Source organism: Suricata suricatta, chromosome 7 (assembly GCF_006229205.1).
Source record: "Suricata suricatta isolate VVHF042 chromosome 7, meerkat_22Aug2017_6uvM2_HiC, whole genome shotgun sequence".
NCBI classification, from domain to species: domain Eukaryota; kingdom Metazoa; phylum Chordata; class Mammalia; order Carnivora; family Herpestidae; genus Suricata; species Suricata suricatta.
This window is the reverse complement of record NC_043706.1, coordinates 1,324,678-1,341,139: the sequence shown is the minus strand read 5'-3', so window position 1 is coordinate 1,341,139 and position 16,462 is coordinate 1,324,678. Positions and strand designations below refer to the sequence as shown.

The window sequence follows — 16,462 nt, the reverse complement described above, 5'->3', positions numbered from 1 at the left end:
GTCGCTGAAGCATCCGACTCTTGGTATTGGCTCAGGTCATGATCTCATGGTTCGTGGGTCCGAGCCCCATGTCTGGCCTGGCACTGACAAGGCGGAGCCTGCTGGGGATTCTTTCTCCTCTCTCCCCCTTCCCTGCTTGCATTCTCTCAAACGAGCTTAAAAGAGAAGGACTTGAGAACCCTTTCCTGGGGAACGGCTTTCTCGGCGCTGTTGGAAAGCAGGAACATAGTACCCAAACTGGTTTCATCAGCCAGTTTGAAGTAAAATACTGGCCAGACCAGGAGTCCGGACCCACAGGGAACTCACCACCAGCCAGCTCCTTCAACCGCACCCCAACATCTGAGGACCCAACCCTACCAAGGCCCAGAACGCAACAATGTAAACAACATCCATAGTCACTTTATTTTCAAACAGAGGGACATGTACCCAAAGGGAGGAGGGCGAAGAACCAAAGTGGGGGCTTGAAGTGACTGCTTAGCCTTCGGCTCCAGAATGCCTCGCGACCCGATGGCCACGGGATGGAGCTGCCCCTCGATGGAATACCTATTAGAAACGTCATTCCCCAAAGGAAATGGAGGAAAGGAGGCAAAAGGTCCATGAATCCCTGGAATAGTGCCTCAGACTCACTCCAGGGATGGGGTATGACTGACCATCAGTCCACAAATGGGAGTGGGGGGGGGCAGTGGATGGTGCTGGCAGGGCGCCCTGGTCAGAGCGGAGGGGGCAGACAAAGCCCTCGGAACAGATACAGAGGCAAGAGCACACTGATTAGAACATTCTCTCATAACAGACGTGGAGTCATCTCCCACCGTGACTGTAAAATAACTGTAACTAATCAAGACACACAGAGGCCTCTTTAATGGAGTTAACAAACCTATGGCGGATGTGACGGGGCGGAGGTACAATTCCCAAAGGAGAGCCCGGTCGAGGGAGCCATGCGGACAGGGCCCTGTGGCTCCTCTCCAGGCTCTTAGGAGCCTCGGCCCAGAAAACAGCAGTATCCGTGACCACGACGCAGGGCTGAGGCCGAGGGGGCCAGGCAGAGCCCCAGCAAAGTGTCCGGCCGGCTCTCCAAGGGCCATCCACACTCTCCCCCCTCAGGACCGGCTGAACCAAGTGTCCGAACACTGGCGGTGGACGGCTGGTGTGTATTTCTGGGCACTCTGGCACGTGTCATACATCTCACCACCTGCACGGGAAGGGGGAGGAGGGACGTCCCGGTCCCACGGCAGGACCTGGGAGCCTAAGGGCGCCCAGCTGAGACGGACAGAAGCAGGAGGCAGCACCCACCTTCCGCCCGGGGCGGGGTCATGGCCACCAGCCCCTCAGGGGGAGGTCTCCATGGAGTGAGCATGGTCGCCAACGTGGCCGGAAAACCCGTCGATGCCGCTCATGGGGCAGATGATGAGCGGGGCCGCGCTCTTGCCCCCCGAGTAGCTCAGGCTGAAGTAGGGCCGCACGGGCCCGACGAAGGTGGCGTGAGAGAACGTGAAGGTGTGACACCGCTCGGTCACGTTGTAGAAGGACACCTCGCCAGCGTCATAGTCCAAGAAAATCCCCACGCGCTGGAGGGGGGTCCTCAGGGGGAGGGCAGTCATCGGGGAGGTGAGCGCCCAGTACTCCTTCCCGTACCACAGGGACACGGCCCAGAATCCGTTCTGGGGCGCCGAGGTCACGCCGCCCTTCCGGCACACCGAGTCTTCGCAGACGCCGATGGTCCACTTGGCTTTGTCCCCCACCTCCACCTCCCAGTAGTGCCTGCCGGCGATGAAGCACGGGGAGCCCAGGACGCAGGGGAAGAGGCTGAAGCGCTCAGGGTTGTCGGGCAGGTCCTGCTGCAGGTAGCTGTACCGCACTTGCCGCAGGTTATCGGAGAGGATCAGGCTGGGGTAGGCCGTGTCCGGGTCCAGAGTCACGTCCACTGCAGACACATGGGGGGGGGCCGGGGGTCAGCCCCTGTAGGGCACCAGGCTTCCCCCACCTCCCCAGGAAGGGGGTACAAGCACCCCTGCAGGCTGTGTCCACCTTCTGAAATTCACCCTGGGCTCAACGTCCCCAAGACGCCTCTCTGGGTTACTCTTCACCTTTCTGAGCCCAGATACGTCCAAAGTACCGAGATTTTACTCCACTCTTTTACATCTTAAGCCACATTATCCATTATTAACCGAATCTCCCACACGAATTTTGGAATTTCGGCTAATGTGAATAAGGGACTGCGATCCTGTATCAACTTGCCCGCCTTCGAATCACTCTTTCGTATTCTTACTCAACCCCATTCATCTTCTTCTAAGGTCCAGTTCGACCCACACCTCCCTCAGAAAGCTGGGGTTCAGCGGCCACGCCCTCTCCTCTCCTCTCCTCCACCCCTGCACCTGCCCTGTCCCGCCCTGTCCCGCCCTGGGGGCTGGTGTTACAGCAGCTCCCAGACTTGTGGGGCTCTCCTGCCGTAAAGGGCCAGGTTCCTCGCACACTCGCCAAATCCTGCTCAGGAGGAAAACCGCAAGCACCATCCCTCCGAACCACGGCCCGGGCAGACTGAAGGACTCCCACACGAGGATCGTGGCCGCAACCGTGGAGGGGCCCTGGGGCCCTGACACTGGGCTCGTGGTTCAGCCCCTGCCGGCTGGGCCCCGGCGGTGCCTCGCACCCCCCGGCGGCCACTGAACTCCAGGGGCAGCACCCCGCCCGGCGCCAGGCAGGGGAGGGCCTGTGCCAGGCACCCACGGGACACCCGCCCAAACTATGGAACACGCATCACAGCGGCGGACCCCAGCAGGGCTAGACGTGGGGTGTGCACGGGGGGCGGTGCACGCCTATGACCTGGGGCCCCTGGGTCCTTGCGACTCAGTCTCCCGACCCTGGAGTGACGGTGCCGGTCACGGGGGCAGGGGGGCTTCAGTTCCCATCCAGAGATGGGAGGACAGGACCTCCCTGCACCCCCAGCGCCGGAAACAGCCGAGCTCACCGACCGGAAGCTCGCAGCGGCCAGAGGCGGGGCAGGCGGAGCCGCAGAGCACTGTGGGAAGCGGAAGCGGACAGGGGCTCCGCCTCGGGCTCCTGGCCTCCGTCTCCTCCACCCGCTGCCGCTTTGGGACATTTTAGGAGCCACACACATTGTAAATACATAGAAATAATCAATGTTGGTTTTTTTTCTGGTTGCCCTTTATCACTTTTATACACATAACCCGAAGAACTGGAATTTGGCCAATTTCCCAAATCATTCACAGGAGTACTTGGGGCGTTCGGACTCTTACTCCTCCTTCCATACGGTTCGTCTCCAGAACCTACCTGAGTATAACTGAGCCTCCCTCAGTTCTGAAAGAACAAGAGAGAAGAAGTTACGGACATCACGCGACTATCTCCGGGAAGTACCCGGCGGGAGGGGCTTGGCCACCGTCCTCCCGGGGCGCGGAGCCCCCCACGGGCCGGGACTCCACCAATCTGCGGGTGGGGGCTGGGCAGGAGCCGGGGGCGGGGAGCAGACGCGGCCCCATCGAGCCAAGGTCAAGGATCCCCCAGCACCTTGGCCGGCCGGCTCGGTGCCAGTCCCCGGGGCGCACAATTTCCGGCTCCACGAGCCGCCTCTGCTCTGGGGGCTGGGTGGCAGCCACCACGGTGCTGGGAAGACAGGACCACTCTCTCGAAAGGCACTTCCAGCGGACAAAGCATGTTCACAGAGGGGCCCTCACAGGCCTCTGCAGTGGCAGCAGCCACACCGCAGGGGTCACGTGTGCACCGACCACTTCCGGCATCACCCACGGTCTCTAGTAGTGTCTCCCCATCCGTCTGCTGGTGGAAGTGCAGGTCCCTACCCAAGTGTCACTAAGACGCCGAGCGTGTGTGTGAAAGGATAAAAGCCCAACAAGGTCTTAGCAACAACACACAGGAGCCCACCAGCGGCCGTGGGGACACGTAAGAGAAGGGGTTACGTCCATATAAGCGTTTACGGGTCCGCGAGACCGCCCAGGGGCTTTAGCATTCAGGATGTAGCCAACTTTTTATTTTTTTGAAAAATTTTTAAAATGTTTTCATTTTTGAGAGAGAGAGACAGCGTGAGCAGGGGAGGGTCAGAGAGAGAGGGAGGTACAGAGAATGTAGCCAACTTCTAACTCAGTGTGACACATGACCAGAAAATTCTACATTTGAAAGGGCTTCTTAAATACCTAAAACACTTTATTTAATAAACAAAAATAAAGGATTTATTATGTGTCAGGTTCCATTCTATCAAGACTTTAGAAACAGTAACTAACTTGGTTCTACAGCCCTGTGAGGTGAGAACTACTTCCCTCCCATTACAGACAGGAAATCACAGGTGGAACCCTCCCAAGCGGGCGGGCACGGCCTGCCTCCTGACACCCTGCTCCCCGCTCCTCCCCGGGGACCCCGCGCGACCGCGTCCTGGGGACGCCAGTGTCCACGTACGTTATATCCCGGCTCACGTGCCGAGCAACTGCTGTGCTTCCTGCTCATTCTTCTTCCCAAGTAAGAGGAACTAACCGGAATGCCTGAGTGAGTCAGTTAAGCATCTGACTTCAGCTCAGATCACGATTGCACAGTTCATGGGTTCGACCCCCAAGTTGTGCTCTGGGCGGACAGTGTGAAGCCTGGAGCTGCTTCGGATTCTGTGTTTCCCTCTCCTCTGTGCCCGCCCTTCCCCGCTCTGTCTCTGTCTCTCTCAAAAATAAATAAACATTAAACATTTTTAATTGAAAAAATTAAATGATTTCTGGAACCATTCATTTTTGGATTGCCTGTTTTTCTCTCCCGTCAGTGTAGACTCAGAACCGAGTGTGTGTAGTTAAAAGACCTCAAATTCAAAGAACAGGCTATTATTAATTGAACCGATTAACAAGGCAAAAGGAAGAAGTGGAAGATCTGGGAAGGCTGGCTGGTGGAGTCACTCCCTTCCCATTTTCCCACACTTTTAAAGTCAGGTGTTCAGTGGGGCACCTGGGAGGCTCAGTCGGTTAAGCCTCCAACTTCAGCTCAGGTCATGATCTCACAGTTCGTGAGTTCAGGCCCCGCATAGGGCTCTGTGCTGACAGCTCAGAGCCTGGAGGCTGCTTCAGATTCGGTGTCTCTCTCTCTGCCCCTCCCCCACTCAAGTACTCCCTCTATCAAAAGTGTTATTTTTTTAAGTAGATGTTCATCTTCCCAGGAAACTTTAACATCAAAAGCCCAGGAAATGCATGCACATACCTTGGATTTTCTCCATATCCGACTGCATTTTTTCTAAGGGGAGAAAAGAAGACATTCAGTTTGCATCCTACAGATCCTACAGCCCGAGGGACAACTGATCTTCCCCCCGGGCAATAGCGGATGCTCGGAGCAGGAATCTGTCTCCCCAGGGGACCCCTCTGCTGACATTACCTGTGAACTGCTTCAGACTCTCCGTCAAGAACAGACATTTTTGTGCAAAAATGTGGATTTTCTCTTGCAGATCTGGAGGTGTGATCCAAGGTTCAGGGATTCGGATTCTTTCAGCTCTAAGGTAAAACAAACAAACAAACAAACAACCAATGAGTAAATCTGACCCCACAACTTCAGGATCCCAAAGCCTGGGTTCAATTGGCCAACAGTCTTTTTTTTTTTTTAATGTTTTATTTAGTTTTGATACAGAGAGAGATAGAGCATGAGAGGGGAGGGGCAGAGAGAGGGAGACACAGAATCTGAAGCAGGCTCCAGGCTCTGAGCTAGCTGTCAGCACAGAGCCCGACGCGGGGCTCGAACCCACAAACGTGAGATCTGACCTGAGCCAAAGCCGGCCGCTCAACCGACTGAGCCCCCCAGGCGCCCCTGGCCAACAGTCTTTAACAGCAGCCTCAGCAACCCTTTCCCTGGGCTCCTCCTAGACTGTGATCCTCTCAGCAAGAGCAGAGGAAACACCTTACTCACTCAAACCGCCCCGTGCGTAGCTCAGAGGCTTCTTCCAAACGGCCTGTCCTCAGGACCACGTGGCTGGGGCGGGACACTTCTAACCCATCTCGCCAAAACCCTCCATTTCACCAACAGTTCTCTCCCCATGGCCTCCCAGCCGAGCGCTCCGCAGCCTCACCAGGCCCTGCCCCGGCCCGAGTCTCCCGCAAGGCCCGCCACACCCCCCAGAGGCTGTCACCATTCTGAGTGCCAACCCGCTTCAACGTTCAGCTCCTTCAGCGTCGGTCCGCGTGCCTGCAGGTGCGCCTGCACAAGGGCACGTCCCCGAGGCCCAGCCCCCCGGCCCCCAGGCTCGGCCCCACAGACACAGCCAGCCCCCCATCGGCCCCCTGGGAGTCTCCCTGCTCGTTCCCGGCCTGTCCTCCAGGGGCCTCTCGCTCGCCCCCATCAGGGACACAGCCCAGGAAAATGAGGACAAGGGCCGGAGTCCGGGTGCGAGGCGCTAACTGTGGGGCCCTGAGCCGCCACTCCTCTCCCCATCGTGGAACCAGGAGCGCGCGGCCCTGAGAAGCGACCAGGCCCCCAGGAGCCTCTGGTCCCTGCCCGGACACGTCCTCACGAAGCAGGAGCACAACCCTCTCCTTCACCCTCACAATCTGTCAGTCGTTCCTGAGTTCTACTGAGAAGATCCGCGGTCCGGATGGCTCTCAGCACACCGTGACTCGGTCCAGAGACGGGCAGGACGTGTCACTTTGGGAAGACATCCTTCCGAGGCTCTGGGCTCCTTTTGGGAGTTAGGCGTGTAAGGGACATGCCGTCTACACTCGATTTAACACTGAGGGGAGAGAACACTGTACCTGGTCAGCGTGTCCCCGATGTCCTACGAGAGAAAGGAGAAGGCAACGGTGAGAAGTCGTGACGTCAGTTTTCTGTCACAGGTGTTTGTTGAAAGCCCAACCACCGGCGGGCCCTCGGGGGAGAAGCCAGGAGGCACACAATCTGCCAGGGCAGCACTTCCTACATCCGGCTCTCAGTCACAACTTCACAATTTCCCCACCCACGGACAGCGGTCCACTTGTCCAGCTTGCTTTGACTTCTTGTTGTGAAATGATTTCAAATACACAGAACAGCTGCTAGCACGTGGCTTGTGTGCGCGCCTCACCAAATCATTACCAACACATGACGTTCAGAATCACGTGAGAGCACTCTCTACATGACATCCTTTCCTCCTTCGTATACTTCTGCGTGTATTTCCTACGGGCACACACATTTTCTTCCACACCCACAGTAATCCAGCCCAGAACAATGAACACGGATGCCACGTTTCTCTAACTCAGAGTGCACATTCTTTAACCAATCATCTTTAAATTTTAAGTTTATTCACTTGAGAGAGAAAGAGTGTGAGGATGCGCACACGAGCGGGGGAGGGGCAGAGAGAGAGGGAGACACAGAATCTGAAGCAGCTCCAGGCTCTGAGCTGTCAGCGCAGAGCCCGTCACGGGGCTCGAACCCACGAACCATGAGATCCTGACCTGAGCTGAAGTCAGATGCTCAACTAACTGAGCCCCCAACAGATCATCTTAATAAAGTTCCTCCCAGCTATCCCCCCCCCCCCCCCCCCCCCCCCCCCCCCCCCCCCCCCCCCCGTAAGCCAGGACCGCTCACTGCATTTAGCTCCCTGGACACCGTCTTCCATCCGGAGCGGACCCGCACCAGTGCGCCCACAACCCGGACACCGGCAGCTACTCTGTAGGACGCCGTCTCTCCTGTGGAGTTTCTCAGATACTCTCCTCACGACTGAGTTTCGGCTGGGTCCTCTGTGACGAGCGTCCGGTGCGGTCCTCTAAAGGCACGGGTACCCATCGCCCCTTCCTGGCCACAGTTTGATCTCCGGCTAGCTACTACGTTTCCTCTTGTCACTAAGTAACGTGAGAGTGATACTTTGATATTATGTTACTATTCCAATGTCTCTCAAACTTCCTCCCTTAGATTTAACACCCACTGACAATTACTGTCTGAGTTAACTTCTACTATGATGGTTAAGTGGTCCTTTTGTAGCTTCTAAATTCATTTTATTTTTTACATGTTATTTTTGAGAGAGAGACTGCGAGTGGGGTAGGGGCAGAGAGGGAGAAACAGAGGATCTGAAGCAGGCTCTGTGCTAACCACAGTCAGCCCCGTGCGGGGCTCGAACTCACGAACCATAAGATCACGACCTGAGCCAAAGTCAGACCTTCAACCGACTGAGCCACCCAGGTGTCCCCAAATTCCTTCCCTGTTACTTAGTCAACATTCTCCTGAAAGGAGTAATTTCCCCTATTTATTATTAGTATGGGCTCATATATTCTTACTTTAATAGGCTACAATCCATCACTGTTCTTATTTACTCTGGTGCTCACAGAGTCTGTCACTGTCTTCCTACCCCTCCCCATCCCATTTCCTCGGCCCCATCTGCTTTATCCTTCCATTGTTTCCTCTGCAAAAACAAGCAGATACCTGATTTTTCAAGGATCTCTTTTTCGTTCCACTGAAAGTAGCATACTCTGCATTCTGCACTTTGACTTTTCACTTACAACACATTCCTGGACACCTCTCTGCGTCAGTTCACGGGTACCCTCCTCACAATTCTGTGCAGTCGCCCAGGACCTGTAGTGCATACATGTGCAGACTTGATTCACCCAACCTCAGCCTGGAAGGTGGGCTTTGGGGCACCTGGGGGGCTCCGTCGGTTAAGCGTCCGGCTTCGGCTGAGGTCATGATCTCATGGTTCGTGGGTTTGAGCCCCGCGTCGGACTCTGTGCTGACAGCTCAGAGCCTGGAGCCTGCCTCAGATTCTGTGTCTCTCTCTCTCTCTGACCCTCCCCTGCTTGTGCTGTCTCTCTGTCTCTCAAAAATAAATAAAAAACATTAAAAAAAAAAACTAGCTCTGGAAGGTGGGCTTTCCCCCAATACTTTGTAATTAAATGTTACATGATGTGACCTTGTGTGTGCATTTTTGTACGTATTTTCACAATTAGGTAAGTTCCTAGAAGGATCCTCGGTCCGAGTCTAACTGCAGGCACGCTTTTGTTCAACACTGCAAACATTTTGTCTTCCCGCCAGCATGAGATTCTCTCTCCCACTTCTTTGCTATCAGTATTGAATTAAGAAATCGTTGGTACTCTAGGGGCGCCTGGCTGGTCAGTTCCTGGTTTCAGCTCAGGTCATGATCTCACAGTTTGTGGGTTTGAGCCCCATGTCCAGCTCCGTGCTGACAGCCAGAGCCCGGAGCCTGCTTCCGATTCTGCGTCTCCCTCTCCTTCTCTGCCCCTCCCCCGCCCACCCCCCTGAAAAATAAACACACATTAAAAGAAAACATTTTACATGTTTTGAAAAAACAAACAAACAACCCCTCCAGTGCAATGCTAAGGAGAGGCAGATGACCGTGAACATCGTGTTCTGCTCCTGACCTCCCGTCAGGTAAGATGCAGCTCCCTCTTCCAATGGCCTCCACCACAACTACTCTCTGGCAGTGATCAAGACCGGCTCCCTCTTTCCATGCCCAAACCCCTCTTTCTTCAGTGACCCATCTGTTTAAAATCGTCCTCGAGGGGCGCCTGGGGGGCTCAGTCAGTTGAGCATCCGACTTCAGCTCAGGTCATGATCTCAAAGTTTATGGATTTGGGCCCCATGTTGGGCTCTGTGCTGACAGCTCAGAGCCTGGAGCTGCTTCAGATTCTGTGTCTCCCTGTCTCTCTGCCCCTCCCCTGTTCATGCTCCGTTTCTCTCTGTCTCCCTAATAAAATAAACATAAAAAAAATTTAAAAACACACTAAAAAACCAAAAACGTCCTCGCAAGTATTTTCCACCTTAATGTAATAATTTTTAACCCCCCGATGCTCACTGGCAGCTCGTCCATCCAGACAGGAACGCAGCCCCTGCCCAGATGATGCGGCCAAGTGCCGAAGCGAGTCCGCTGTGAGCGTCCAGACACGACTCACGATCGCCAAACGCCCGCCAACTCGTTAATGGAATACAACACAAAGAAACAAAAAGTGGTGCGTGTCCACATGGTGGACCATTACCCAGCCGTGAAAACAAACGCAGCACTGCAACACGGCTGAACCGAGGAAAAAGTACGCAAGTAAACGAAGTCAGACCCCAGAGGCTGAGACACACCGACCAGCGGTTGCCAGTGGGCGAAGTTGGTGAGCGGCTGTCCAACGGACACACGGTTTCCTTCCAAGGTGAGGAGAGCGTTCCAGAACTAGAGTCGTGATGGCCCAACAGCACGTGAGTTTACTATATGCTGCGTTCTTGTACGCTATTTTTTTTTTTTGAGAGAGCAAGCAAGCTCATGAGCAAGTAGTGGAGGGGGAGAGGGAGAGAGCCCCAAGCAGGTCCATGCTCAGCGCAGAGCCTGACCCAGACGGGATGCTGACCCGTACCTGCAGAAGCTCCCTGCAGGCTGTGTAGACAGGTGTGCTGAACCTTGACCTGCAGGAGCCCCCTGCAGGCTGTGTAGATGGGGTGCTGACCCTGACCCCAGGCAGCCCCCTGCAGGCTCTGTAGACGGGGTGCTGACCCTTGACCTGAGGCAGCCCCCTGCAGGCTGTGTAGACGGGGTGCTGACCCTTACCTGCAGGAGCCCCCTGCAGGCTGTGTAGACGGGGTGCTGACCCTGACCCGAGGCAGCCCCCTGCAGGCTGTGTAGACGGGTGCTGACCCTTACCTGCAGGAGCTCCCTGGTGGGCTGCTGCTGCTTCTCCTCCAGCTGGGCGATCAGGCTGCTCAGGTGGGAGATGTTGCAGGAGAACTGGGTGATGGCACCGTTGATGCTGTTGTAGATGGCCAGGTCCAGCTCCTCCAGGCGGGCCAGCAGGCGGTACTCGTGCTCCTTCAAGGAGTGATAGAGCTGCTCGAACTCCCAGACGATCTTCTCCCGCTCCATCTGGGTCAGGCTCTGCGCGGGCGACAGGGGAGGCCACCGTGTGTCGTCCTGGACTGTCCCCCCCAGGCCTCATCACCCCATCCCAGCACTCTGGCGGAGCACATGGCGACGGAGAAGTCAGAGGAGGCAAGAGGGAAGCACATGCTGCCTGGCTGGGGGCTGGGAGCCATGAAGCACAGCCAGGAAGCGACGGGTCAGGTACAGGGGACGGGCTGGAACATTCCGCCCTTGCGTCACGACCCTGACCACTTCACTGAGGCCCTTCCCAGGTCACCCACACCCTCCTCTGGCCTTCTGGGGTGTTCCTCAACTACCCGCCCCCTGGCTCTGGGTGAGGCTCCTTCCTGGTGCAGATCTGTTTGCCAAAGCAGTCCGCTCTTCCTCCTCTACCCACCTCCCACTGACAGGCCTCCCTGAAAGCTCTGTGATCTGGCACAAAAAGAGACACTCAGACCAATGGAACAGAAAAGAGAACCCAGAGATGGACCACAAAGGTGTGGCCAACTAATCTCTGGCAAAGCAGGAAAGAATATCCGATGGAATAAAGACAGTCTCTTCAGCAACTGGTGCTGGGAAAACTGGACAGCGACATGCAGAAAATGAACCTGGACCGCTTTCTTACGCCATACACAAAAACAAACTCAAAATGGATGAAAGACCTAACGGTAAGGGGAGGGGCAAGATGCCGGAGAAGTGGGCTCTATAACTGTTGCTTGCCCGCATCTATCAAACTGAGAAGGACTGAAGCCACAATACTCTGATCCGCAAGAGTGGGCGGAAAACACACAGAATCCACAAAGAAGACAAACACAAAGGTGCTGAGTGAGTGCAAACTGGGGAAATAAAAACGGGTGGGGCCCAGAGGTGCGGAGGGGAGGGAGCCGCAGCCCCACGCAGGAAGAGCGCGGAGCCCCGGAGAGACAAGCGGAAGAGAAAGAGACACTGAAAACACTCAGAGATCTGTCTCTAGAGAAAAGAAAAAAAATCGGCCAGTGGGACAGAGAGGGATACTGTCACCCCATACAGAACAGCTGGGCGCGGGGAGAGAAATCCGTCCCTAAGTTTAGGGGGCGCATTCTTCCTTGGACTCAGCGGCGGCACGTGATTCCGGGCGGCACCAGGTGAAACTGCTTCCCGACCCCGCTCCTCGATCCCAGCTACGAAGCCTGCTGTGCCCGCGGGAGGACCTCTCATCTCGGGCAGTACCATTAAAGGGCATGGACCAGGATTTGGAAACGGGTGGGGCTTGGAAAACACAACCTCGCCCATCGGTGCCACAGGGAGACCAGACCCAAATGAGTGGCTTGCAAGGCTTGGTTCGAGAAGGGTTTGGGGCGCCACCATTCTTCTCCCCACAACCACCTTGGGGTGCAGCCCCTGAAACCTACCTACACCAAACCAGCCCATCCACGCAGGAGAGCTGCCTTGTTTTTTCTTGCTATCCAGATAGACTTTCCCTTATCTCATTCTTCGCTCTCCCCTTGGCTGGTTTTAGGGCTTTAGACTGTCCATTGTCTCTTGTTGATTCTGTCCCGCCCCCCTTTCTTTATTTCCTTTTTTTCCTTTCTCCCTTTGCTGGGCTTGTGTGATATGTCTGTGCATCTGTGTGCTTTTGTTTCCAGTGTGTTTGTCAGTCTGCTTTCCTTTCCAGGGCTACCTCAAGAACAAGACAAAGTACACATGGTGGAGAGTCCCAAATACCACAGAGTAGGGAAATAAAAGAACCAAAGTCACAGTGAGAGAATCCCAGAGACACCATGAAAAGAACACTTCCTGAATGGACACTCAATGAGCCTCCTCTAATAGAGCAATACTCACAGGTGCACAGTGCAGAATGAGTTTTAAACCTGACAAGAGACAGAAAGCTAGCCAAAATGACGAAAGGAAAGAACTCGCCTCTAAAGAAATTCCAGGAAGAAATCACAGCCACAGAATTGCTTAAAACAGATATAAGCAACATAACTGAACAAGAATTTAGAAGAATTGTCATAAAATTAATCACTGGGCTTGAAAAAGCATGGAAGACATCAGAAAAGCTACTGATACAAAGACTAGGAACTTTCAAATAGATGTGATGAGTCAAAAATGCTATAAATGAGATGCATAATAAAATGGAGGCAGCCACTGCACAGACTGAAGAGACAGAGAGGAGAATAGGTGAATTAAAAGACAGTTACAGAAAAAGAGGAAGCTGAGAAAAAGAGAGAAATTGATCCAGGCACACGAAAGGAGAATTTAAGACCCGAGTGATACAATCAAACGGAAGAATATCCGTATCATATAATTTCAGAAGAATAAGATAGAAAAAAGGTCCTAAAGGGGTGCTTGATCAAATTATGGCTGAGAACTTCCCCAATTTGGGGAAGGAAATCGACATTGAAATCCAAGAAGCACAAAGAACTCCCCTTAGAAGTAACGTGAATCAACCTTAGGGCACAGCATATCATAGTGAAACTAGCAAACTACAAAGATAAAGAGTGAATTGTGAAAGCAGCTAGGGAGAAAAGGGCCCTCACATACAAAGGGAAGCCTATCAGAGTGGTGACAGACCTATGTACTGAAACCGAGCAGGCCAGAAAGGAATGGCAGGAAATCTTCAATATGATGAACAGGAAAAATATGCCTCCAAAAACCCTTTATCCAGCAAGCCTGTCATTCAAAATAGGAGAGATAAAGGTGTTCCCAAATAAACAAAAGTTGAGAGAATCCATCACCACCAAACCAGCCCTACAAGAAATCCTAAGAGGGACTCTATGAGGGAAATGTTGCAAAGAATACAAGGTGCCAGAGACACCACTACAAGCATGAACTCTACAGGGAACACAATGAATCTAAACCCACATTTTACAATAACACTGAATGTCAATGGACTGAATGCTCCAATCAAATGACACAGGGTAGCAGAATGGATAAAAAAACAAAATCCATCTATTTGCTGTCTACAAAAGACTCATTTTAGACTTGAAGCAACTTCAGATTGAAAGTAAAGGGATGGAGAAATAACTATCATGCGACTGGAAGACAAAAGAAAGCTGGAGTAGCCATACTTCTATCAGACAAACTGGACTTGAAAGTAAAGGCAGTAACAAGAGATGAAGAAGGACATTACATAATAATTACAGGGTCTCTCCATCAGGAAGAGCTAACAATTATAAATATCTATGCGCCTAACTCAGGAGCACCCAAATACATAAAACAACTAATCACAGACAGAACCAATCTTATCGATAAGAATGTGCTAATTGCAGGGGACTTCAATACTCCACTGACAGCAATGGATAGATCCACCAGACAGAAAATCGCTAAGGAAACAATGGACCTGAAAGACATACTGGAACAGATGGATTTGACAGATATATTTAGAACTCTACATCTCGAGGCGAGGGAATTCACTTCTCAAGTACGCATGGCACATTCTCCAAGGGAGATCACATACTGGGTCATAAAACAGCCCTCCATAAATACAGAAGAATTGAGATCATACCATGCACTTTCAGATCACAATGCTATGAAACTCGAAACCAATCACAGAAAAAAGACTGGAACCCCCCCCAAACATGGAGGTTAAAAAACCACCCTACTAAAGAATGACTGGGCCAATTAGGCAATTAGAAAAGAAATTTAAAAATATATGGAAACGAACGAAAACAAAAATACAACAATCCAAACTCTCTGGGACACAGCAAAGGCAGGCCTAAGAGGAAAGTATATTGCAATCCAAGCCTATTTCAACAAATTAGAAAAAGCACAAATTCAAAACCTAACAGAGCACCTAAGGACTAGAAGGGGAGCAGCAAGAGCACCCCAAACCCAGCAGAAGAAAAGAAATAATAAACATCAGGGAAGGGGCGCCTGGGTGGCTCAGTCAGTTGGGCTTCTGACTTCGGCTCAGGTCAGATCTCACATTCATGAGTTCAAGCCCCATGTCAGGCTCTGTGCTGACCGCTAGCTCAGAGCCTGGAGCCTGCTTCCAGTTCTGAGTCTCCTCTCTCTGCCCCTCCCACTCTCATGTTCTGTCTCTCTCTGTATCAAAATTAAGTAAAAAACATTAAAAAAAAAAAAAAAGATCAGGGAAGAAATAAACAAAATGGAATCCAAACAAAGAACTGAACAGATCGATGAAACCAAGAGTTGTTTTTTTTTTTTCTTTAAATAAACAAAATTGGGGTGCCTGGGGGCTCAGTCAGTTAAGCGGCCGGCTTCGGCTCAGGTCATGATCTCACAGTTTGTGGGTTCGAGCCCTGTGTCGGGCTCTGTGCTGACAGCTAGCTCAGAGCCTGGAGCCTGCTTGGGATTCTGTGTCTCCCTCTCTCTCTGACCCTCCCCTGCTCGCGCTCTCTCTGTCTCTCAAAAATAAATAAGACATTAAAAAGATTAAAAAAATAAAAATAAACAAAATTGATAAACCTCTAGCAAGGCTCCTCAGGGGGAAAAAAAAAAAGAACACCCAAATAGACAAAATCCTGAATGAAAAAAATGGATCTATTACAACCAATCCCTCGGAAATACAGGGAATACTATAAAAAATTATATGCCAACAAACTGGACAACTTAGAAGAAATGGAGCCATCCAGGAGCCCCTAAATTTTTGTTTAACATTTATTTATTTTTGAGAGAGAGAGATACACAGAGTGTGACCAGGGAAGGGTCAGAGAGAGGGGGAGACACGGAATCAGAAACATTCTCCAAGCTCTGAGCTGTCAGCACAGAGCCCAACGCGGGACTCAAACCCATGAACCATGAGATCATGACCTGAGTTGAAGTCATCCGCTCTATCGACTGAGCCACCCAGGTGCTCCTACAGCACCCTTCCTTAATAAAAACCCTCCAGAAAGTCGGGATAGAACGAACATACCTAAACATCATAAGAGCCATTTATGAAAAGCCCACAGCTAATATCATCCTCAATGGGGGAAAACTGAGAGCTTTCTCCCTGAAATCAAGGACATGACAGGGGTGCCCACTCTCACCACTGTTGTTTCACATAGCGCTGGAAGTCCTAGCATCAGCAATCAGACAACCAAAGGAAATAAAAGGTATTGGAATTGGCAAAGGTGAAGTCAAACTTTCACTTTTCACAGATGACATGATACTCTACATGAAAAACCTGACCAACTCCACCAGAAGCCTTCTAGAACTGATCCATGAATTCAGTAAAGTCACAGGGCACAAAATCAACATACAGAAATCGGTTGCATTTTTCTACACCAATAGTGAAACAATTGAAAGAGAAATCAAGAAACTGATTCCATTCACGATTGCATGAAAAACCATAAAATACCTAGGAATAAATCTAACAAAAGATGTAAAAGACCTGTATGATGAAAACAATAGAAAACTTATGAAAGAAACTGAAGACACAGAGAGATGGAAAAACATTCCATGCTCATGGATCAGAAGAATAAATAATGTTAAAATGTCATTATTACCCAAAGCAATCTACACATTCAATGCAATCCCCATCCAAGTTGCACCAGCATTCTTCTCAAAACTAGAACAAACTATCATAAAATTCATATGGAACCACAAAAGACCCCGAATAACCAAAGTAATATTGAGGAAGAAAACCAAAACGGGAGGCATCACAATCCCAGACTTTAGCCTCTACTACAAAGCTGTCATCATCAAGACAGTATGGTATTGGCACAAAAACAG

At 52.0% G+C, this 16,462-nt stretch overlaps 1 protein-coding gene across 1 annotated transcript in view; it reads right to left on the bottom strand.

Annotated features, from left to right (window-relative positions):
• Window positions 1-379: 379 nt before the first annotated feature.
• The window catches only part of TRIM27 (tripartite motif containing 27), a 21,110-nt gene continuing 5,027 nt past the window's right edge, over window positions 380-16,462 (bottom strand). Inside the window, exons 4-9 of the mRNA XM_029944911.1 lie at window positions 10,589-10,819; window positions 6,735-6,757; window positions 5,371-5,486; window positions 5,200-5,232; window positions 3,289-3,315; window positions 380-1,921 (exon numbers count right to left, since the gene is read on the bottom strand). Coding sequence (XP_029800771.1) covers window positions 1,326-1,921; window positions 3,289-3,315; window positions 5,200-5,232; window positions 5,371-5,486; window positions 6,735-6,757; window positions 10,589-10,819 — 1,026 coding nt within the window. The 3' untranslated portion in view covers window positions 380-1,325. The remainder of the gene's footprint in view (window positions 1,922-3,288; window positions 3,316-5,199; window positions 5,233-5,370; window positions 5,487-6,734; window positions 6,758-10,588; window positions 10,820-16,462) is intronic.